At 40.7% G+C, this 25,699-nt stretch overlaps 1 protein-coding gene across 4 annotated transcripts in view; it reads left to right on the top strand.

The window, feature by feature from the left end:
- The window catches only part of Oamb (Octopamine receptor in mushroom bodies), a 99,194-nt gene that overhangs the window by 53,716 nt on the left and 19,779 nt on the right, over positions 1–25,699 (top strand). For 2 of the 4 annotated variants that reach the window (XM_043417286.1, XM_043417288.1), the window contains exons 1-2: positions 7,794–8,537; positions 23,987–25,620. The exons of 1 other annotated variant lie outside the window; for it this stretch is intronic. In XM_043417286.1, the coding sequence (XP_043273221.1) occupies positions 25,360–25,620 (261 nt within the window). In that variant the 5' untranslated portion in view covers positions 7,794–8,537; positions 23,987–25,359. Of the gene's footprint in view, positions 1–7,793; positions 8,538–23,986; positions 25,621–25,699 lie in introns of those variants that run through there. One more of the 4 variants, XM_043417287.1, reaches the window with a different exon arrangement.

The raw sequence follows: 25,699 nt of genomic DNA, 5'->3' as shown, positions 1-25,699 counted from the left end.
ATTTCAGCCCGGATGTGCCTGTATTTTAGGTTCTCAAATCGTACTCGTAGTTTTCTGTCTAAATGAAATATATAATATTTAAATTAGGAACAAGAACTTAACGCCTTACGTAGGTCCAACAGTGCTTAAAACACGCCAAAAGAAAACCGTCTTTAGAAGAGATAGCAATAAAAATGAATAAAAATCATTTTCACGCATTGTTTATTAGTATTTAAACTTTGTCAAAAAATTTATCTCAGATCTGCACCATTTCTTCTTGCAATGTTGACCGATCTGCCAGACCTAAAAAAATTCTTGTAGAATCAAGTTATAGTCTGTCGAGAGCCGGATTTTCAAAATTCGAAAAATTAAAAAATTTACGGCAGTTAAAAAAAAAGCGTGCATTTTGTGTCCTCAATGCCACACTTTAATCATGTTTTTAACATTTTTTAATCACAATATGAAAAATCCGAATCGACAGACCACAGAGAAATCAATTACGAATATTTAAAAAAGAAAGCATCAAAAAATATGAAAAACTGTATGAGTTATCACGCAAACCGTGCCAGAAAAAGTAGTTTTGAGAAAAACGCATTTAAAGCTTCAAGTGCCCATCAGGCCCTCTCGTTGGGCAGTCACGTTTCCCACAATAACTTTCGATCAGGAATATTTACAATCGATTTTCACAGAAATATGCCTAAAACCGCAGAGAATAATAATCTGTAGAAAATCGATTTTTTGAAAATTCTGGACGCATGTAACGCCTTAAAAAACAAACGATCAAATTTATGTGTGTATTTAAAAACCAGTTCAATTAATCCGGTTGATGAAACACTGCGCAAATGACAAACTTTTAGTCCCAAATGAACAATAAATTTTCGGGTTTGCAAAGAATTTTATTTCCCTTCTGATACGATCTCAGATTAATGGAAATTTCTAGTCGGATCTCGATACTTTTTCCCTGTCTGGGATAGAATGACACAGCCGTTGCGTCTCAATGTATAAATTTGTCCGACCATATAATGGAGCTGTCCCTACAATCTCTCTCCATTTTTGATACAGATGTAATGTATGTGTGCGCACGCTTGTGAGTAGAAAAATATCCTTCGAGAGCGTTCAATCACTCACGCGTATATAAGAGTTTCCAGTCGAAAGACTCCTCCGAGCATGCGTTTGAAATAAGAGCCTCGTCATTGTCGCCGTGGTTCTTGCGGACCTCGACGTCGCTTCGATCAGCACGTCGGCACTCTAACCTTATTTAGAGCCCGCAGACGTGTCAGCTTGTGGCCTTGGAGGAAAAAAAAATTGAGCTTTAACCTCGCAGGTTGGGTGGAAGAAAATCAATTATTTCAAAAATGGTGAGAATTCACGCATCGCCAAACTTTTTCGATCCTTTCTACAAGCCAAGGCAAAGCATGGTGGGAAACGTTGAGGAAAAGAGTGAATTCTGAGCCGACGATAAGTTTGTTGACTCACTTTCGGTAGAACTGAAACTCGAAAATTGAGCTTAAGCATGTTGAGTTTGGGGATAGAGCGAGCAGAGAAACGAAAATTAACGCAACTCGAAAATTTAATCCAATTTCCGGTCTCAGCAACGTGTCCAAGAAGCTTTTTATCTCTGCACATAGCCCCTCACAAAATGGCCCACGAGCCATTCGACAAAGCTCCAAAACGACCTCGAAATATCATAAAAATGAAACGGAAGAGAAAATAGGCCAGTGGAAATGGAAACAGGGAACGAAGCTTTGTACATGGATCATGAAAGTGTGTAACTTGGACGACACATTTTTCAAACCTGTCCTCGTTATTCCTTGTGACCAAAATTCATGGTTTTCTATCAACCGAGTAATTAATATTTTCAATTACTGTAACAAACTTTCTGGGCGAATGTCACTTCGAAATTTCCCTGAAATTTTCAAAGTAAATTATCCCTTTGATAAGTCATTTTGTAAAATTGATTTCTAGTGGCCTCTCGTTGAGATACTCGATCTCTTTTGCCCCGAGTCAACTCCCAGGATGCTGAATCCTTTGGGCCAAGGTTGCGTGCGTTCTGAACAAATGAATATTCAAAAATCTATATTCACAAAAATCGTGGCTGTCCAACATTTTCTTGAAAACATTACGGATAGAATGAGTGGTTGAATTACGAGCACAATTTATTCCATTCTTAAGCTTACGAGGGCAATATTTCAGCACGATGTATAATTACAACAGCAGGTGATAAACATTTTCTGAAAATCATTATGCCGGGCGTTTACTGGCGCAGAATTTAAACAACAATATCGAGTTCGCCGCGTTCGCCAATTGCTTCGGTTATAGCAAACTCGAATCTTGCATTCCACGATTTTAGTCCAAATGACAATGCTGAATATCCGCTGGTAAATGAAGTAAAAAAATTAATTAAAAAATGTCAAACAGTATACGTAAATGTGCTACAAAAACATTGAAATCTTTCGTGAGTTAAAAGATTCAGAATATTTTCGATTCATTCATTTTTCTCTTCTCTCGATACTAAAGCAGAGTGAAGAAGAAAAAAAATCTACGGAACAGGGATGCTGTCATTTAACTCTCTTACGTTTAGCATCTCCCCCGGAGAAGTTAGAGAATCTGTGATACAAGACACGAAAGCTCGATCTTCCTTGCTCTCGTGTTCTCGAATCTGTACTCTGCGCATCCGCCGTTTCCCCGCCCCTTTGTTTTCTTCATTATTTTTTGCTTTTCTCCTCTCACGAAGCTGGCTCGCTTGCCCACCCTTTATCAACGAATATAGCTGCACATTTCCCTCGCAACTTCCACGGCCATTCATCAGTTTGTGTTATCCCGAGCAGCTTTACCCACGCTCTTTAATTATTCTCTCCCTCTTTATTCATACAGTTCAATTATAGACGTACACTAATCAGCGAGGACTGCTCGTTTTTGTGAATAGCAATGAATAGTATTGATTTGTAATCAATTCAGGGCATTCAGAAAAATCTTTATGTCCTCGACAAAAAATATCTTTCGACCTGACATTTCTATTTTTATTCAATCACATTTTATCATCTGGTGCCCAGATAAATGTGTTTATCAGAAAAATTGAAGAGATTAATGTTTTCGGTGTTTTTCGTGTTATCATTCGTATGTAAACCGAACGATCGCAATCGTCGGATATACACTCGTGGAAACATCGCCGAAGGAATATTTTCAACAGTTTTTTCCACGCGGTATCGAAATCGGAGCACTCAACGAAAATCTAATTTCTCGTGTATCGAATTCCCCGTGTAACGAGCCGTCGTCAGCACAGCGAATTACAATCATCGTGGTACGAGCACATCCCGGTTTCGGTAAATTTGTTTTGTAGCGTAGAAGTCTCGAGAAAAAATGCGCTTATACGAAAAAAATGTCGATCAAAGAGGGCCGTGAAATTCAGCGTGAAAATTGCACTCGCCAGTGTCTAACCGAGCAGTGGACAAAGTGTACTTTTTTCTTCCAAACAGTAGTATAATCTACCACGCGGAGTATAAAATTTCTGAAGCTCACCGCCATAAAGTTCCTCCATCACTCTGAGTTAAGCTTAAAACAATTGCCGTAAATCTGCAAACGGCAAAACAATCGACTGAACTGTAATATTTCCTCGTAACGAATTTCCGGCCCATCAGAAAACCTCGAAATATCATTGAAGAATTGTGCACGTTGTTAAATTTCACTGCCTCGCGAATCCCTCGCACAGACATCTCGTTTGTAAATCGGCCCGAGATCAAATTCTCACTCGAAACTTTTCCGAACGTTTGTTTTTTTTTTTTTTTCTTATTTTTCTTCCTTTCAGCCCCTCGTCTTTGCTGCTCGCCTCTTAAGCCGATGCCTTATTTCGTGATCCTTTTTCGAGCTTTTCCGTTGGCCTGTTACGCTTTCCGTGATCCGTCGTTTGGGCTGTTTCTGTGTTAAACTTTATGAGTCTCCGGCGTCGTTATTCTTTCGGATTCGGATCGGTGCATTACGTCTTTATCGATTCGTTTGTACCCATCTCTGGCTCAAACTTGTCCTCGTTTTTTATTTTCCTCGGCCGCCTTTCCCGCCGCCCCCTCTTTCGATCGACTTCGGTTAATCGCGCAACGATCTGCATCAATCTTCCTTTCGGCATGTACACGGAACTGGGATTTTCCCCGCCCTCATTTCCACGGCCACGACGTTCCGTCGCTTCCGCTTCCCTTTTGCCCTTTCTGTTTCTCCCCTCCCTCCCGACCCTTTCTCTCCCTCCTTTTCTTGCCACACACGCACCTTCGGAGCACGAACATTCCTGCCACGTTTCTTTCTACTCTCTTCCATATCCCACCCTGACCCCAACCAATTCACGACAAATCGTTGTAGATACAGGGTTATCGAACCGCGAATCCAATTAGATCCGAGCTCTGCACCGAGCTCATTCAAGCACCAAAGTTAAAAAGCAGTTTTATAAACAATTGCCGCGTTTGCGCGATCTTACCAGGATTCGATATTGCTCCATTTTTATTTTCAATGCGTCCGATTACATTGAATTTCTATGGTAAGAATTCACTTCTTCGAATTATCTCGATTCAACACTTCTTTCAGTCTCGATTTTACGATAATTCGAATGAAAAAACATCAGAAATCTCCCCCGCGTGTCTTCAATTATTTTATTATCCGATGACACTTTTTGTTCCTTTGTTTAAACTACACCGAAAACCATTCGTACTTAAGACACTCTTCGTACTCTGTTGATGTAAATATACACAAACGAAGATTAATAAGTTGTATGCTCATTCGAGAGAGCCCAACGATACACATTAGCAGCGCCACGTTTACACCTTCGCTCTGAAAACTTTCCCTTGAATTGCCTGAAATCACGTTAAACCCTTGGCTAACCAATTTTGCCCTAATACGAAACACTTTGCCTGCCAAAAACCACCTTCATTTATATTATTCATAGAAATGTATAATTGATATCGTTGAATCGCTTTCTTACCTGGAAATCTTCAAAGCGAGCGAGCATTACTATTCACGTGTCATTGTAATTTGCACGATTTATTCATTTTTGCTAGAAAAAAATAGATCAGAAATATTGATGATTGATCTTATATTTCCTCTTATTCATAATTGTCGACATGATAATTCGATATTGGCGATACTGGACAATATATTATTATTATTATTTGTTATTTTAATTATTAATAATTTAATAATTGATAGTAATAATTATATTTATACATTATTACATAATAGATAATATTGTAATACAGGCTGAATGAGCTTGAAGAATTTCGAGTCATAAAAAAACACTCAACGAGCCAGAGAACTTGAAATTGATCACAGACGTTTCTCGAATATCCTGACTCGAATGGATTTCGTTGAATGTATCCGGAAATGTAAAATGAAGGAATACATGGAAGATGCCAGGAGTGAATTCAGGAAATGTAGAGTCCGTTGGATGATGGATGAGTGTCCATCGAAACTGTGATGTATGCATGAAAAATCGGGTTTCTCTTCGTCTAAGGTATTTCCAGTGGCCTCCCTCCTTATTCGTCATTTCTTATTTCCCCCTTATCTTTGGCTACCGAATCGTCGTTATAACAGTCGTCGATTGATGGGCAACTTTTGTTAAACCGTTTTGGGAGACGTGAACTAACGTCGAGAAAAGTGTCTTGGAGCAAAGAAAAGGGGGCGATAAAAAGAAGGAATTTCCCAGCGCACCGGGAGTGGAACGAACAAGTTCTGAGCGATTCGCCGATGGCTCTCATTTTTCTCGCTCCTCCCGTCTCCGCAGCGAAACTCCGCTTTAATTAATCCCTTTAAATTCGGCTACTGCATTCGTTTCTTTCTATTTTCTCTCGTCAGAAAAACAAAGCCTGAATTTCTCAACCAGGTTTACCTCGGAATGGACCACTTTTCACGACCACTTTCCTCAATTGTAACAAGCTCGGTCACCCGAACTACATTTTTTGCACTTCCAATGAATAAGTCATCGTAACTTAGCTTCGAAAGCCTTCGCTCCGATTTTCTAATTCATACGACGCCCGACAAAAACTCGCGAAGACCTGGCCGACGGCGTTGGATCTTTTATCGAACTCGAGTTTTCATTATCACCTGCACCAGAAGCTGAGAAAAATTGTCTCCCTCGACGTTCGATGTGCGAGCAGCGAAGTGGACGGCGAGCGGCGACCCAACCGAGTATTCCTCTCGGCCGAGGCTGCTCGCACGAAAGATCGCCAGAGCCCACGCACACGCCGTCCGCACACCGATCGCTGTCGGTTCACTGATCTATTATTAATCGAGCGAACTCGAGGAGAGCTCGCGTCTCGAATCGATTTCGTTTTTCTTTTTATCGCGCGCGGGTAAACTTCATCGAATGAAGCTGTCGAATTTCTGCTGCAACAGAGTCTCGTGCCAAATCCCAGTTTAAAATTTTCCCTTTTATCTCACTCTCTGCCGACCGTGCCGATCATTCAACCCGCTTCTTCAATCTTTTTACATTTTATTTCGGGCATATATAGTTTGCCCGTTGTAACAACTCGATTCTCGGCTTATTCGTCCACCCACGCGTTTCGTCCTTCCACAGAAATGTCGGGAGGGTGTGTGGTCAGCACGGGATTCGCGAGCGCATGTTAACATGGCTCAACAGCACCCAGAAACCAGCTGGTACATCCTCTCCTCATCCCTCCTCTCGAGAACGAACAATCCCGACGTGATTCGATGCACTCTGTGCAATTTTCTCTTCCGTATAGTACATATATATGATACACATATGACTAAGGTCACCGCTTTTTTTTATCATGCGAGAGAAAGTTGAGGAAGATTCCCCGGAGCAAATGGCTCGCCGATTAAAAGAAAAACGTGGGGGATTTGCGCGCTCGTGGACGTTGGACGAACGCGACTGAACAGTGGGAAGAATGAACTTCCCTCGGATTTTAATGACTCCTGTGCAGAGCGTCATTTTTCTGCCGGATTTTCTTCCTTTCACTGCGCGAGCAAATTTTCTCGTCGAGTGGACTTTTTTTTCATTTTTGTGCGAACAGTAGTTAGGAGCCGAGCACTCCGACCCTCGTTCTTTATCACTGTGCTCTCGAGATTAGGGTGAGCGGACGCGAGTGAAAAAACGCATAGGAATAAAGCGTTGATAAGCTTATCAACCTTCAGGGTGGTGTATTGACACAATTTTCTCGCATCTTCGGAAAAAAATGTTAACAAGCCTCGGGGGGGGGGCGTGAAAATTGTTAGAAAAAAGATGATAGATTTCGTCCGTGAAGGGCGTGCACGCGTGTATAGATTTTCATCGGCGAATTCGTACCTTAATAGAATGTCAAAAAAAGCATATGTGATCAGCGGATAAATGGTTTCCTCATTTCCGGCTCCGAGAACACAAGAGCCTCTTCGTGAGCGAAGGCACTTTTTCATCGGCATATGTTCCTCCTCGAGTACGACTCGTCGTATATCGGCGTCATTTGTGAACGTCGGAATCGTGGGAATATGAAAAATTCGTGAAAGGGAGCGCAGAAATGGGAAACTTGTGGATTGAAAACTGAAGGAGCAGGTTGAAACAACGAGATAAATGGCAAGGAAGATATCGCACGCCGGGGGAATGCACGCGGGGGAAAGCCAGAGACGGAGAAAGCGAAAGATACGAAACACTATCGGAAATTATGTAGAGGAGGAACAGATAAAATCCCCACCTGTATGGGCATACAGGGAAGTGTAGCGTGTTCGTGTCGTCGTTGCTAGAATGGAGAGTGTAAGCACACGGGGGGCACACCGGGTCGCGCATGCGGCGGGCCACCTCGAGTTCCAAACCCCCGGATCTTCTCAGTGCGCTCAGAATCGCGGACGCGCAAACACGCGAATTTCGCTAAACGCGTTTTAATACTCGTGTTTTTTTTTTTGCCGCGGGTTATCATCGTGCATTGTTTTATTTGACGAGTCACCGTTTTATTTTTTACTTTATAGATGCCAAAACGGTCTGTTGATTTATCGTCGTCGTTATGTCTGTTCCATACGATCGACACCGTTCGTTGAATTTTTATTCTTTCACTAGATTATATAATTATGGATTATTTTGTACGGTTTTCACTTCTGATTTAGTGACGAGTGATCGATCGAGAAACGATGAAATGAACAAATAATTACAACTCCACAAGTGTCTTGCGTACTTTTGTTTATTTGCTTTCGTTCGATCATTTCATTCCCCTCGATTTTTTCAACCTTTCGAAACTGTCACGTGCCCATAAATTTGAAATATTCCTCCCAATTAACTGACAAGACGCTATAAAAAAACTCGATATTTTTCTCATCGACTAAAATGTTAATAAAAATGTTGGTGAGATTGGGATTCATCGAATTCGTTGGTGAAACGTGCGTGGGATTCGAGTGTAAATTTCGTTGAAAAATAGAGGGAAAAACTCATGAATTTTCGAGGATTATGATCCATCCATCCATCCATCCATTCACCCCCCCCCCCCCCCCCCCCCCCACCCTCGATCTTCTTTTGCCGAAAAATATCTGCAAGAGTGCGACAGTTTATCGTCAAATGTGAAATCGAAAATGCGACTCTTCCCACTCGGCTTTCTCCGGTGAGTCATTCTCGTTCCTATATCGCACACTCTCATCAACCGCTTTCATTCAACTCTGTATATAAGAGCGAGGCGAAGAAGGGAAAGGCGGGAGGCTCAGGCGAACGGGAGAAAGAGAAAATCTCAGATGCGGATACCGTCGAGATCAGGATACACGCGCGCGTCGAAGGACGTCTCCCCGCGTATATGCGGATCTCACGGACGAGCTCCGTGTTTATCGAGATCGTGGGGCATTTAATCGCTCTCGTTCGCACTCGGATTTACGAGACGATTTCAAATCCTTTTCTCCGTTCGAAATAATCGAAGTGCGTACTCGCAAATTTTATCCGTACCCAACGCACCGACACACCTTCATCGCTATTACGACGTTGAAGTTTGCAACGTTGGGGAGTTCAACGAAATGAATGAAAAAAAGATTTATAATTAATTATTTTTTTATTTCACGAATTATTGATGTGGCTTGAAAAATGATGATTTGGAAATTCGGGAGGGAAGAAAATTGGAGATTTATTAGAATTATTTGAGAGTTTTTTAGATCATTTCGTTGGACTCCAACGTTGCAAACTTCAGCGTCGTTCGCTATTAAGGTATCAGACGCTCACGATTATCGTTGTAATGTGCTATCGCGAATATGACCCTCGGAATTGGCAGTTATATCGGATTCATTACCTAATCCTATCTCGACTCGGTAATCTCGTGTCGTTGATCTTGAAATTTGTATTCAGAATTTTTTAAAATCACTTCGTTCTGTAATGAGTATGAATAGAGCGGGGGGTCGACGAGAGGCGATCGAGCCCGAATGGTAGAACGAGAGAAGAAAAATAAATTTAGTAGTTTGACGATCGCGAGAGAGTCGGGAGCGCTTCGAATTCACGAGATAAGTCGCACCTTTCTATCCTACACACGTATATTCTGTACAAAAATAAACCGTAATAACTGAGACAATTTTTCGTCTTGATGATCACTTCGTAAATTTATTATGCTTGTATAAAATAAATATTCCTCGAACAACAAACCGTTTGTACCATTCAGATTATTTTCTTTAAAAAAATATCACAGTCCCAGTTCGATCTTACGTAAAATCTTATGTCACTGAAATTCGGGACGTTGAAATCCAGAGAAATTAACGAAAAGAACGATTCGCGGTCGACCAGTTTTGCTTCCTCGCTCATTTGCAATTCGTAGTTTCTCAACCTACGCGAACGATTGGTGAAAATTGCGAAATTCTATATTTACGGAACGTTTAAGTGATGTTCTTCGTCTTTAGAAGCGTTTCTTTTCAAACTCCCTAAAAATATAGGATTTCGCAGTTTTTTCGGGTTTTTGTAGGTTCGTATAGAAGGTAAATGTATACGAGAATGGAAAAAAATGTGGAATTTTCATTTGAGACAATAATTACGATCTCCACATTGCACACAGCTGGGAAATTTCGACAATCAGACTTTAAGCATAAACCATGTACAAATTAGATTTATCACATGAAAAAAATGTTTTTGTACTTTTGAAATATCCTGAAACTATACCGAAAAGTTCTCCATGCCGAGTTATTTCCGTCTATCCTAAAAACATTCCCAAAAACAATCGATTTTTTAGACTTTCTAAAGCAGGACCCCCCCCTTAATTGGCTCATGGAGTTCCGTCATTAAATTCCCGATATTCAGTCGATTATGCTCACGTAGATTACGCCATGAATAAGATATTAGAATTTCGATATTCGCGTAAGCTATCATATCGTAACGACGATGTTATTATCGAATCGTGCTATTGAGAACGCAGAAACCTAGCGAGGCTCTATTCAACAACGTTTTTCGAGGCACGAAGATATTTTTTTTCTCGAATTATGAAGCTTCTACAGAAAGGTCGATATGAAAAATGAAAATAAGAAAATGAACGAAAGAAGAAAGGAAAAAAGCCAGTTTGTCGGCCTCGCAAGATGAATTTATCTGTACGGTTTTCGATGAAACTGACAAGGCGATAACGAACGGCCATAAATGTCGTCGATCCGTCCGCGATCGAAGTCAGCTTAAGCGAATTTTCGCGCCGCAGAATTTCGAGTTATTGCAACGGTCTCGGGTGACACGTTACGAGCAGCAGTTCGCCAAGCTCTGAACGATGGTCATCGATATCTCGTGGATAAATAAAACGTAAATAATAGCAAAAAAGGCCGTTCGAAGCTGGGAAATAATAGGCCGAGTTCCGGTCTGTCGGGCCCCTAACTGAGGCTGAACTCGGTATTTTCTTTCACGGCAGACACAGCGACAGACAAAGCGAGAATGTGGGAGAGGAAGAAACGTTGCATTTTTCCAGACGAAACGAGCTACGACTAAGCGATTTTACTTTTTGCCCATCTTTATCCTGGCCACTCGGCGGAGCTTTATCCACACTTCAAAAGCTTCTTGGGCTACACGCTCATTCTCGAGGGTAACGCGCGCGGAGGGTGCCCTGAAGTGTAAAGCCTCCGTACGGATAATTACGAGTCCTCGAGATAAAAGAAGACAGGAAAATAAACTGGCATAAAAGCGAAAGAAAGTAGGTGAAAAGTAAAAAGAAAGAGAAAGATGGAAAGAGAGAGAGAGAGAGAGAGAGAGAGTCGGAGGAAAAAAGACAGAAAGGCAGCTTGAAAAACCGGCGAAAGAATTCGCTCAGTATTCTTATCCGAGGTTGCTTTGCGGTGAGAGAAAAACGTTTCATACGTGGCTTGAAAAAGGGGAAAGTAATGTGGAATTTAGGCCGCAGAACTAAAAGTCTTGGGGTTTTTTAAAAAGTAGCAGGCTACAGAGCCTGGACGAGGAAGCACATGAAAACGAGACGACGTATGCCTAAAAAAACATTTTATTGTAAGGCGATTGCTTCTCGGAAATTTGGTCAACATTCGCTGCTCAAGCCAGGACGGAATTTTCCGACTGGCAGTTGATGCTCTATTTTTGTTTTATATATTTTCAAGGAAATTGGTAATGAGCACTCTCATAACCTCGCATTTGCTTATTTCGGTATTTCGTTTCTTCTTGGCTTGGCCCATTCCTGTCTTTTTATCGATAATTCTTATCTTCGTCTATTTCCCTTCGCGCGCTATCTAATGCGATTTTTAAAATGAAAAACAATAGTGTTTTCGTCAGGGACGAATAAAATTTCGGGTTCGGTCAGTGATAGATCCCCGTTTAATTAATGGCTTGTAATTTCATTCGCCAAAAAATAAGTTAAACATTTTATTTACAATATCCAATTGATAACTCTGACATTAATTTAAAGCGATAATATCCTTAATTAGGGAGTTAAAATCGACCCAATTTAGACACCCCCCATAAAATACGATCCTTCGGGCATAATCTACCTTAAAGATTTTTTGTTTTTTTTTTCTCTGGCGTCCAAGCGCAACAACGTCACTCGTTACGATCGTGAATTGTGGTGAAAAGATACGGAGAGAGAAATATTTTGGAAAATCGTATGATACGCTCGAAGGATTCATTCGCTTTTACTGGTTCGAGTATCCCGGGACGTAGGGGCGGCGCGCGAGGGTGTTTCATTCTCTACGTTCCCCCTGGTCGCATCCTCGCTCTCCCAGCTTCGTTCATGCAGCTTCCCGTAACTATACGTACTCAAACCCTCGGGCGAAAGCTGCTTCTCTTGGCTAATATTTGCGAGCGGTCTCGTTAACGCGAGAGATGGCTACGTACAGTAACGGCGCGCTCCCCCACAATACGCGTGGGTGAGGCGCGGGGGTGTGCTATTTGACGAAGAATAAGTTCTGGCATGACGAAAATGTGTGTGAATCTTAAAAATCATTAAATCCTACTAGAATTCGTAATTGCAGCTCCCACGTACCTGCGTCGAGGACATGCGCCTAAAAAAATTTCACATTTTTTGGAAGTAGGTATAGCGAGAAAAATTGAGAGCGTGATTGAGTCTTGTGAATCGTACATTCGAGATACGCTTGAAAATATCACAACAATCGATAATCCGATTCTGTCAATCGAGAATATTTCGGAGTCGGACAGAGAAAATAACTCTTTCCCGACCACCGAGATGCGATAACGCGGGCCGCCAAAGAAATACGCGAATTCATCACGCGAACAAAAAGTCGCGGTCCCAGTTTGCTCTCCTTCCCATGCTTGAATACAGAGCTTCGGCTAATACATGGAAAAATATATATGCGCACAGGTTTGATGTGACTGTTAAACAAAAAGCTCTTTTTCACATGCACGTTGTCGAGTTTCCATCGTCAGGATTTCCGATTTCACTCTTTTCCTCCCTTCCCATTCTCGCTCCCTTTTTCATTTCTCTCGCTCTCTTCTCGTTTATTTTTGTTTTTGGGTATTACACCATTCGCTGTTTGCCCGTGTATGCATTGACAATGAAAAAAAAAAAACTTTACACGCGTGCAGGGCGCTACAAAAATTGTGTGCAACTCGTTTAGCCGGAGTTGATTCGCTAAACTTGTGTGAAATCCTATTTTTATTCATTTTTTCTTCCATGTAGCAGCTAATTTTCTCTTTTTATTCGTCGTCATTATGCCATTTTCATGTTGCATCGAAACCGAATATGCGAAGAACGAAGCGTCGTTCGCGCATCCCTCCATTGCGCATTGGCATTGTTTCGTGCGTATCTCATGAGCGGTGCGTTGAATAGGAAAATTGAAAAATAGGAAAATTGAAAAAAAAAAAAAACGTTTTCTCTCGAGAATTTAACGATGAATATATATTTTTCGGAAGTTGAGCGGAGTTTTTGAAAAGTTCTGTATTCCCGGCACGACAATGGGTTTTTCCCAGTATGAGACATTTTTTTCAAACGAATATTCTAGAAAATGTAACAAAACGTGAAACGCAACGGCCGCACGCTTGTGTGCTTCCATTGAACGTGGGGGTTTGCGTGCCCATCGATGTGTATCTGCCGACGACATAGCAAACCGAGTTCTTTGTGCCGATTGCCCGGGGCGTTTTTCATCTGCGACAATTAACTATCCACCCAGTGAAAGCCTAGAGTGTTGGAATTACGATTTTTTTTTACATTTTTCAACGTCGGATCTAACGCTTGACAATACAACCGGTCGTTTCGCCACGCGTATTTCCATACTTTTATTTTTCTGCTTCCGAGAATGATACCGGCGAATTGGCGAATTCGCCAATTCGCCAATTCTGTTGCTAAATCTTTTTCGAGGGTGGGGGTAAGAGACGAAGCTTCTTTGTTAATACATTGAGTGACGTCAGCAGTGCCACCTTATGCCGAATGATTACTGTTCGTTCGGATGAACAATGCAAAAAGCTTAAAGTGTGTGAGTGATAACATTAACCCTAGAACGCATGACTGGGGTGTGAGCACACCCCACGCGAACTTCAAACTACGCTCCTGTCCCAACAAGCGACATTATCGAATGATTATCGACGGATTTTTTTATATATAAATTCAATTGAAATTAGTTTTATCGTACATCATTCTTTTCGTTATAAAAAAACGAAGAAAATGGTGTAGGATAAAGTGAGTTTAGCATCGTAGGACCGGATTTATAAGCAGAAAAAGAGTGGGGTGCGTTCAAACCCCGGTCATGAGGTTGAGGGTATGAAAAAAGGCACATGAGGTGTAGGGTTAAGGAGGGTGGCTACGTTCGTCAAATTGATAAGAAATTGATCAAATTTGGTGATAATGTTCTTCAACATCAAGTGCGAAGACACAATTTTTTTCAAAATTTTCTTCTGCTTAGTTATCGAGTAATTACGCATTAAAACAGATTTCTTATGCCCGGAATGTATAACGCTATGCTTATACACGTGAACTTTAGTGATCAATTACTCGATAACTGTACAGGAGAAAAATCTTAAAAAATTTGTATTGTCAAATTTAACTCTAAAGAATGTGTTCACCAAATTTTATTAAATTCTTATCATTTTGAAATTTTTTATGTATTTTACATGGTTTAGCATGGCAACATTGTATCGTCCCTAGCCACCCTCCTTAATTATTATTGAGGAATACATTTATTTTAATCACTTAAGAGTATGGATCAGTCGACTAACCTCACTTGGAATTTTCGAAATTGAAATTCTCTGACACAGTTTGACCGATTAAAAAAAGGCTCTGTCAGCCTACGCAGAACGATGGCAAAAATCGACTGACAGAGCCTTTTTTTAATCGGTTAAACTGTGTCAAAGAATTTCGATTTCGAAATTTGCAGCTATCTCTCTCGCACTCACGGTTGCGATATACCGACTGATCCATCCTCTTAAGGAGGGTGGATCGCGACGATACAATGTTGCCATGCTAAATCGTATTAAAAATATTAAGAATTTCAAAATAATAAGAATTTAATAAAATTTGGTAAATGTATTCTTTAAAAATACATAAAGCAATATACATTTTTTAAAACTTTTCTACCACATAGTTCTCGAGTAATTGAACACTAAAGTTCACGTGTATAAGCATAGAGTTTACATATTTACGGTTATACATCTTGTGCATAAGAACTTGGATTTAACGCTCAATTATTCGATAACCATGTGGTAAAAAAATTTGAAAAAAATTGTATTCGTATACTTGATGCCAAAGAATGTTATGACCAAATTTTATAAAATTCTGATTATTTTGCTTTCGTGATCCACCCTCCTTAAGCTTGATAGAATATTTATTCCAAGTAATTAAAAATTGTGTTGAAATAAAGACAAAGTTTGGCAACGTTGCGTAATTTCTTCATCCTTAGCTGTTAGCTTGGATGCAGTGAACCCTGTGCCTCTGTGTACGCGTTACTTATTTCGCCTGGTGTTTTTGGAGGTTCGTATGCCAACGACTGCCTGTCAAGGTTGGTGTCGTAGTTACAACGTTGCCGCATTTCTACGCCGCAGTCTCAGTTAACCCGATATGATCGTGATGCAGTCACATATTTTCGGTGATTTCTTGTCATTCGAGTTGGTGAACTATCGTTGTTTTCAGTAAAATCATTCTATACAACGTCCTGATTCGACACTGCCGTTTTTCAAATGAATTTCTTCATTGAGGAGGGTCGATCACAAAAATCAAAATAATCAGAATTTGATAAAATTTGGTGATAGCATTCTTTGGCATCAAGCATACGCAAACACAATTTTTTTCAGTTTTTTTACCACATGGTTATCGAATAATTGAGCGTTAAATCCAAGCTCTTATGCACGAGATGTATAACTGTGTATATGTAAACTCTATGCTTATACACGTGAACTTTAGTGTTCAATTACTCGAGAGCAATGTGGTAGAAGAATGTAAAAAAATTTATATTGTCTTATATATTTTGAAAGAATACATTTACCAAATTTTATGAAATTCTTATCATTTTGAAATTCTTCATATTTTTAACATGGTTTAGCATGGCAACATTGTATGATCGCGGAGCGATATAAGCAAAAAACGTGAAGGTAACGACTTCGTGCCATTCAAAGGATGCAATGAAATGACATTTTTACTCAACTTCGACATTTAATTTTTCCAAAATTAGTTCGGTAAGCTCAGCTTTCCTTGAAACAGTACATTCACGAGATATTCATTAACAAATGGAAACATTTTTATACACGTCTATTCATTATAAAAATGTGCTGTCCCTCCGAAGGTTGACCACGCAAATTTTCTCGAAATCATTCAAAATTCTCGCACGTCCATTAAAAGTCTCTCTCTTCTATCGCGTGACCTTTGATCAGCGCCTGATACTCGCGGTTCCCTCGGCCCGGCCGCTCTCATTTTTTCGAATTTATGCGCCAAATGTTTTCTCATTTCTCTCTTCCCCTTTTTCCTTCTTTCTAACTCGATAAAACCATACGTAGCCCCGAGTCACAGAAAAAATACTCGCTGAGATGCAAAAAATGGGTTTTTCCGTAGTTTCTCGTAAGCCAATAAAAATTTAGTAATTATGCAGAAGTGGGCCTCCACCCCAAAACGATTCAAATAATTTTTTACGAATTCAGGGCTGTACTTTGATTGATCGTGGTCAAAAATGTTCAAAAAAGTCATGCGCCGACATAACATTGTTTGTTGTCGTGTCTTATTTCATTCGTCAAGAACGTAAAAACAAAAATCAGCCCGATTATAGGTGGAGCCCCGCTTCTGCATAATTGCCAAAAATGTTTCCTTGCAGAAAAGTCTCTCTTTTTCGCCAAAGTCTATGATTCCTGGAAAGGATACGTTTTCACTCAATTTAGTGGGAAACCAGAATAATTTCATTAAAGTTCATCATCGACACGAGGTTTTTCATGCTCGAATATTCGAAAGTATGTTTGTTAGTACGCAACGCGTGTTTGTTACTCTGTCTTTCTGCAACAACGATTTTCTTGCTCTCGTGAAGTTTTGCTTAGTAGTTTCTGGCAACTTTACTTCAAAACCGGTAACAGAAGGTACGCCACAATGGAAGTATAATTCAGTGATGGGTCTGCGTAGTCGTCGCTTTCACCGTAGCAATCCAGGCTGCCCGTTCATTGTCGTGTTTCCGGTTACTGCGGTGCCGCTAGCCATGGCACCCCATCAAGAAAGTTCTTGCTTGACCGAGAGTCTCGGCCACCGCATTTTCTTCGTGGTGTTTTGAGTTGCGAGTTTCCTCAAATTCGAGGGATGCCACGAGTCCTGTAAGAGGCTCCCGGGATAACAGGTTGGACGAAGCAAAAGTTTATTGGAGACGCTCGGAAGCAAAATGGACAAAAAGTTTCTCAAGAAGTAGGGATCCGAGGCAAATTTTGAGGAAGCTTTTTGCTTACCTGCTGTCAAAATGAGCCTCCACTTTGCTCACTTTGTTAGTCATCGAGGGTCTGGGCTCGGTCAAGGAAAGGGAGTTTTAACCGTGGACGAAGTGTCTCGTCGAAGTACGTCTCTTGCTAAGAACACGAAAGACGAGAATTCGTAAATTTACCAAATATTATTACGCCGCCAACCGAGTGGTCTGAGAACAAGTAAGCACGCTGCTCGTATCGTCATTTTTTAGACTGCGAATGCATAATTCAAACTCCTAACTCCATGGACATCGTGTACTGAGGTTTTAAATAAAGATTCTTCCGAGTTTTGTACTTCTCTGCCTCCGGTGTGAAAAAGGAATGGCGCGAGTCTGGTCGCGCGTAGGGTTGAGACATTCGGCAGAGTTTCGAAGATTCTAGTACACTTTTTATTTATTTTTTTTCGTACTTTTTACTTCCTATCTCCAGTCCCGACTTATTTCTTCTCTTCCGATGGAGCACACTGCCTTAATGGATACTTCGGAGTGCAATACCAGCCTGGGCAACATCGTTGATATCCTTCGCTCCAGCTGCGATCGAATCCCATACATACACGGACTCGTTCGTACCAACTCGACGAGGGTTCGCCATTAACAAGTTCACGTTGGCCCATCAACTTTTACGAGCCTAATCCATTGCTTGAGTTGAAACATATTTCTCGAGCAATAGCAAAATCACTTGCAATCGGATGGAATCCGGTGAGAAACTTGTCTCTCAATTGTGATGATAATTGAAAAATTCAAAGTAATTTCTCATCCCAGAGTGTCTATGATTCTCCTTTGATCCATGCAACTTATGTGAGGTGGTACATTATGGTTAAGGAAGTTGAGGCTATACAGTCATTTTTTTTACCCAAAAGTTATGACCTGTACCTTTCAAAAGTTAGGCCAGTTTACAGTTTGGCAATGTTGCATACACTTTAAAGAAAAGTTGGGGAAAAAAAGACGAAAAACTGGTGAAAGCTCAATCGAAAACACGAACGGTGACGATCCTAGCCTCAAAAAACTGCACGGGAAACAGATTATTATTAATATAATCTCAGCAAATCTCCTAATAAATCTGAAAAAAATTGACATTGTTCGGCAAGCCTTGCTCATGTTGCTCAAAAAATTTAATATTTTTAGCATCATTTTTAACGGAGATATCACTGAATGTGTCTTGACTTCCATAAGATTACATGTTATTTGGCCCAAATTGTTATTGATTTTTCTCAGCAACGACGCTCCTAAACTGTCTGAAAATTTAACTGATTTTTTTTTACACTTCACTTTATAAGATGCAATCAGTTTAAAAGCGATGACATCATTTTCATTCTAATGCCTCAACTTCCTTAATTTGTAGGTTGAATCGAATAGTGAATGGGCCACGTACGAATTAATTCGTCCTCGTCAGCAGAACTGAGAATGGCTGAGTGAAAACGATCCTCCTGATACACGTTCCTGATACCTGGGAACAATGAACGTCGTAACATGTATAAATACGAATTCCCATTGATATTGATACAGAACGAGCTTTTGATGAATCGTGTACGTGCTCCGTCATTGGGACTGCTCATTCGTGCGCTTTCAGCTACTTCCTATAGTGCAGATTATTTTGACAAGAGTTGTTGCAATATGCAAATCACTGTGAAAAAAATAGCTGCACAGTGAGTGCAGGTTAAAATGGATTTTCAGATTTCCTCGGAAATACTTGGCCCCATGGTCCGCGAGAAACTCGAATCACAAGCTGACTTTCAATCATTGGAATGCAGCAGCACGTCCCGTGGGGGAGGTTCATCTTTGGGAAAAGCAAAAAGATAATATAATCGAACAACTTTTTCAACGTGGGATTCGATTTGCAAGCTTTTCATCTTGTCGATACGATAGTCATCGAGCTTTTGCTAGGATTTGGGAACTTTTTATTAATAATTGATTCAACAGTACGCGAGAGGCAAATTTGGTATGAAAACCTGGCTTCGTCGCTTATTAATATGAGTAATTATGTTTAATATTGGTTAATGACGACCAAATTATTAGTCCCTTTATCAGAACTACCAAAATGATTGCTTCCATCACAACGACGAGCGCGGGTTGATTATCTTATTGGAAACTGAACTAAGCCAAAATTTATCATGATTGCTCTCATTACCTTAGTGTCGGTACGCCAAACGTAAAAATATTGCGAATTTTTAAGCTAGATCATGCCCGAAAGATCGTATTTTATGGGTGTCTAAATTGGATCGATTTTTACTTCCTGATTAAAGATATAATCACTTCAAATTAATGTCAGAGTTATTATTTTGAAATGGTAAATAAATTTTTTCAACTTATCCTTTGGTGAATGAAATTACAAGCCATTGATCAATCGGCAATCCATCACTGACCGAACCCGCAATTTTATTCGTCCCTGGCGAAAGTACTATAGTTTTTTACGTAAAAAATCGCATTAGAGAGCGCAAAGGGAGATAGATCAAGAAAAGAAGTATTAATAAAAAGACAGAAAGCTTCGGTAGGAATGGCCCAAGCCAAAAGAAACAACATGCCGAAATAAGCAAATGCGAGGCAAGCGCTGATTGCCAATTTCGTTCAATCTTTAACGATCTTTATTACTGGTAAGACAATCGTCTCGAATTTTTTCCCAGACCTTCGTTATATACTTCATTATTTTCATAAACTTCGTAACAACCGTTCATTCGTTATATAGAAAGATAAACGATTTTTTACGCATATAACCCTGTGTATTTTTCTTCATATTTAAACACCTTTATCTAAATAACCAATAAGACGAACCCTTTGAAATTTGATATGCTCGTCAGTCGACTACCATTGCACCTCTGCGTAAATTTCAAGACTTTCTTAAGAAAATCGTTTCATGCATGAACTACCTTAATCTCAATGATTCCTCAATCTTTTTCATCCTAGCATTCGTCGAGAGTAGCACAGCAAAATCACTTATTAAAGTGTTAACAGCTCCCCAACCGAGATAACGTTAACTCTCCACAAATGTGGTAGACCTCGAGAAATTTGTGCAAAATTTTTCCACTGGCTTATTGCGTGATACGGCGTCGCATAAGTGAGCTTTTCCAAGCAGAGATGCAAAGATGCGTAACTAACAGTGTTCCCTGGATGTGTTGTCTGGACAAGACGTTTCTCATTTCTTTGTACGATACAGCAGCCCCTGGTGTATAAACTTGATGAAAATCTTTGTTTATATATTCTTGCCTCGCAACGAATCTTTTCTTAAAGGAGAGGCCGTAATAAAATAGAGATTCGACTCGACCTGCCTCGACGTTCTATCATCGTACATGCCCCCTGCATGGCAACTGCAATGTCGTAAATCTGAATTCTATAACTATATACCCATCGAAATATCTAATAAATAGTTTTATGGTTGATGGGGAATAGCATTTCGTACGAAAAATGTCAACATTGCGCTACCAGACTCTGAGACATAAGACGATTCGAGTCGACTGCAGAGAGACAAAGAAATTTTATTTTCATCAAATGTAGTAAACGGATATTCACATTGGATTCCACAAGTTTATGGCATTCGGTTGTTATTCACATTTGTCGTGCTGTTTAGTCTATTTTCAATGCACCGTTTCTAGGGCATAAAGTACATACGAGATTCGGTCTATACACGCGGAAAACGAAGTACTAAGAATACAGTATCTTGGGGACAGTATTTACGTATCGGATTTCAGCATTAAGAGCAGTAATATGAACCGTTCTATATCCACAACAGTAGAAAGACCAGTACCCATACCTTTTATTCAAAAGGAGTCTTTTTATTTATAAGCATAGCAATAAATGTTTTCACTTGAAATGTTTACATTGTTAAGTATGCTCGCGGGCAACCCTGAAAAAAAATTATGGTAAAATGTCACACGTATTCGGTGTATATTCGTGTATTTATCATAGAATTTACCATGCTGACAGTGAAGATTTGTGATTTGCAAGGGATTTGCAGACTTATCAGTAAGTGCTAGTCTGAAATGACGAATAACAGTAGAAAACGAAACGAAATATAGTTCTCGCACGTGCATCACTTTTTGCTATCCACATGAAGCTCTTTGTCATCGGTGTCTAAATACTTTGGAAATTCTTGAAAAATAATATATTCCTCACTATAAAAAACGAATCCGTTTTCCCCGCGTAAATATCCGCGAAGAGAAAGGAGCGAGGGTCATGATTTTTTGTTGCTTTCTATGGACTCGTTGATCCCAGTATTCGTGAGCGTGAGGAGGCGGCACGGGCACAACCCAAATGTTGTAGGGGGCTGCAGAAGGAACAAAAGTAGCAGCGCACGTGTCAGCAGTCTTTTATTTCATCCCTTGGAGTCTCTGTTTTCATCTCTCTCTCTCAATTTATTTTTTTTTATTATTTCTTTTCCTTTTTTTTCTCTCGTATACACAAGTTCTCGTTCGCGAGGATCGTTTTTTCGTACAACTGTATGTAGAATTTCACGTGCAACCTGTTTACGAAAAGTTCTTTTCGTACGGAAATGTTGGGTCTAGGGACGACACGGTAATTCAGACGGCGGCCTCTGTTTCGTCAAAAGACTCGACAGGGTCTCGAAAAAACGTCGACAGCTTCGTCCGCGAGAGAACTCGCGGTAGCGGGACTTGAATTGGCATGGCATTTCAATTTAGGAGCTCCCGAAGATTATAGAGTGTACAGGATCATCCACTCAAAGTCCCTGCTCGTACTTTGGATCAGTGGAAAGTGCATGAGAGCACGAGCGCGGTTGCACCGCCGCTCCAGCTTACACAGGACGTTTTAAAAATGCCTGCTTAACGTTAAGAGGATATCGAGACTGGCATTCCGGAGAGGAGAAAAATCCTTTCCGGTAGACCGGTAATGAAATATCGAGTAATTAGTGAGAGCCAATCTCGCAGCTCGTTAAGGAGTTTGCGTAGCCCAGGAGCGCCGCGTAACGCACACCCGCACTCAACGTTTTTCCCCATCGTCTCGATTCACCATCGCTAATTGATTAACATCTTATTAGCCCCCCGGCCGAGGAACAAATGACTTTTCGCTCTACATAATTTCATTATCTACTCGTCCTTTGAGTCGTTGATATGAATTTATGCCGAGCTTTTATACCCACTCGTATATGCGTTTCATGTTATATTATATAATGCATATCTCTCGGCGGAGGAAAAATTCTCACGCGAATGTCACGCACGTTCCATCAGGAAACTATGTCTCTTCGGCTTCTCTTTTTCTCTCTCGCGCGTCCCGAGATTCGACCACGAATCAGGCTCGCGCGCATGAAAACACGTCCGAGGCATAAACTTTCGCTCGGTTTATAAACGCGTTAATATATTCCCGAAACTTGGAGCAAGAGACGCGTGCTGTGATGTGCGAAATATTGTTTTGGAGACAGCGTTTCAGCGGGAGAGATTTCGCTGATGATTTCACGATACTCGAGCGAAGCCTCGAGCTCCCCTCTGTACAATTTACAGAAATATTTCCACACACTTTTCGTCTTCGAAATTTCTTTTTATAATTAACCCAAAAGCTGTTAATTATCCATTCGATCTTCCGAGTACGAGTTTCAAGTTTTTTTCTTAAACTTCCATTAAAATGTAAATCATATTTGAAGTTATTTCTCATTTATTTCATCATCCAGGACAAGCTTCCGTGCGTATCGCGGGAAAGTACTTTTTCATCTCTCCGGCGTATGCGTCGCTTTGTCTATTTCTTCTATCGCACAAATTACATTTCCATCCAGCATCCGAGCGAACTCTCACCGAACGTCTCGTACCCAGGACTAATCCTTCCGTATTGCACGTTTCGCATGGACTCACTTCCCCTGAATTCTCATTTCGTGCGTAATGTTATTTTTCGTTTGCTCCCTCCGCCCCTTGGGGCTTTCTATTCGCATGGTGTCGTCAGATTGAACTTTTACGGAAACCTCGCTCATTGGCACGCTCGGATAATCCACCGAGCGCATCGTGTCTCGCACCGGGTGATTTCCTCAAACATTTTTTTCCATCGCATATGTTCTGAACAATTGTGCAAATAGGAAAGAGAATCATGCGCGGAATCCCTTTGGAAACGAGTACAGGAAAACGAGTGTACACGTTCCTGGTTCGTTTCCTGTGTTTGCCGACGAACCACTGAACGTTGCTGCGCAGGGGAAAAACTGGATCCAAATTTCCGCACAAATCGCCCCGCGTATGAAACCGTACGTGAGTTCACATTTAGCTCAAATAGCTTGCGCGAAAGAAAAGAACGTTTGGACGATGCCGAAGAATAAAAAAGTGGTGAAAAAAGGGAAAGAAGGAATGGACACAGACGCGAGGAAACGCAACAACAAAAATCCCCTTCCCATTCCATCCCCGCAGTGCCTCGCTGTATTTGCGGAAACGCGTATAGCAGTGGCACGAACAAGGGAAACTCGTGATGAGGCGGATTGCGAATGTAAAAGAGAAAAAAAAAAAAACACCCACACACAAAGAATAACAATGTTGGGTGTGCGTGAAAAAAAAGAATCCTCAATACCAGGGATTAGAGCTTCTCAGGATTTTTCGATTATCACGATATCTTGCAATCTGTTTAATGTCGAGACGACGCAAGGTCTCGCTACCGAATCCCATGGATTTTTAATTTTTCGTTTTTTTTCGTGTCTGAAAAATGTTTGTCGAACACCGCTCACTGTTCACGTGGTAGAATTTCATTTTAATCGTAGAATTGTACGAAACTAAATTTCGCACTAAACATGCTTTTGATTTTGTTTGCTCTTTTTCAGGTATCAGGAGAGGCAAACCGTCCAATTGTGAATTTCCATTCGATAAACGCCCAAGGCAGAGTGAATATTGGGAAAAAGGTGTTCGAAAGTTTCAACAGGGGAGAAGAGATCTAGGAGAAAAACTGCACAGGGTTCCGAGGAAGCAGAAAACATCGTAATAAAAAGTGATCAATAAAAGATGCAACGAGGGGTGAAACGCCAGAGCAACAATTGGACGCTTAGACCGTTACGATATCTTCAGTATTGGAAGTATCGAAAAATCGTTTAAGTTGCCTTGAAATATTCTATAATTAAATATCAAATTGAAATTCTTCGAGTAAATCTTCCATCGTGAAATTATATTAAGTAGAAAGACTGGCAAAAAGCAACGCGTTCAAGATAAACGGCGTGATGTAATTCGAACCTCATTATTCTCCATTATTATTATTATTGTTTTACTTGGCTGTGATTTTAATTATAGACAAAATGCTCGTAATATACACGGTTAAACGCAAAACTAATTCTCTCGAATGAATAAAGTTCTGTTTAGTTAATAAAACAGAATATCTTAATATAATAATCGTCGTATTGCTGATAATAATCATTATTATAATACTAATATTGATGATAATGTTAGTGATGCTAATAATAATATCACCACAATACGTTTGAAAGACTGACTATAAAATACTTTTAAGAATCTATATTTTCTCGCTGTACAAGTTAAATTTGAGCAACATCCGGAGCGTGTAAAACCGTTAATCCTCCTCATCGATCGACCACTAATCGTCATTTGATAAATTCCCCTTTTCTCATAATTTCGGGGACACGGCTTTAAGAGTAGATACAAAAATGAGAGACGAGTGCGAATACTTTTAAAAATAACTTACGTCGAAGTATGTGCATTTTCAGTGGACCAAAAAGTGAAACCAAAGAGTTCGTTGAATGGGAAAATTCGTAATTTTTCGTCGCGAAATTATCAACGAGAGAAATACCATGAAGAGAATGAGAGTCAACGGAGGACACACGCGTAACGGGAATTTCGTTCCAAAAGACTTTGAGAAGCTCGAAAGTATTTGAGAGTCTAGGCCCTGAGAGTGCCCGGTCCGGGAACGGTGGGGATGATCGAGAGTCACGAAATCATGAGATTTTCGGAATTGGCAAGAAAATCTTGAAAGCACTTTCCCTCACTCGCTTCCTCCTGACATGCCCGGAGCTTCACAATCTCCACGGAAATCAGCATCGAAGACGCAACACGAAATACGAGAAGCGGAATCGGGAAGATTTGAATTGACCGAGTTGAAAAAAGCGGTTTGAGAGGGCGCTGCGTCAGCGGCGCGACGTGTAGTTATGTGGGCCAGGGAGAATAAGGTTCGAAGGCGTTGAAAGCGGCGATGCGGGACCTTAACGTTACCGCTTGTGCCGCTTTGTACGAGGATGTCGAGTGGTCAGGCGCTGGTATCGTTGCAACCCTCGTCGTACTCGCGATCGTCGACGTAATGGTGATACTGGGCAACGTGCTCGTCATCCTCGCGGTTTACCACACGACCAAGCTCAGAAACGTCACTAACATGTTCATAGTCAGTCTGGCGGTTGCCGACCTTCTCGTCGGAGTCGCCGTCTTGCCTTTCAGCGCGACTTGGGAGGTTTTCAAGGTACAAGCAAGCGAAATATCTAAAGGTCGAAGCAACCTTTTCAGACATGAGTAAATTGTGGATTAAGAAAAAATAAAAG

The sequence above is a fragment of the Venturia canescens genome, chromosome 4 (genome assembly GCF_019457755.1).
Source record: "Venturia canescens isolate UGA chromosome 4, ASM1945775v1, whole genome shotgun sequence".
Lineage (NCBI taxonomy): Eukaryota > Metazoa > Arthropoda > Insecta > Hymenoptera > Ichneumonidae > Venturia > Venturia canescens.
This window is presented reverse-complemented; position numbering and strand designations above follow the sequence as displayed.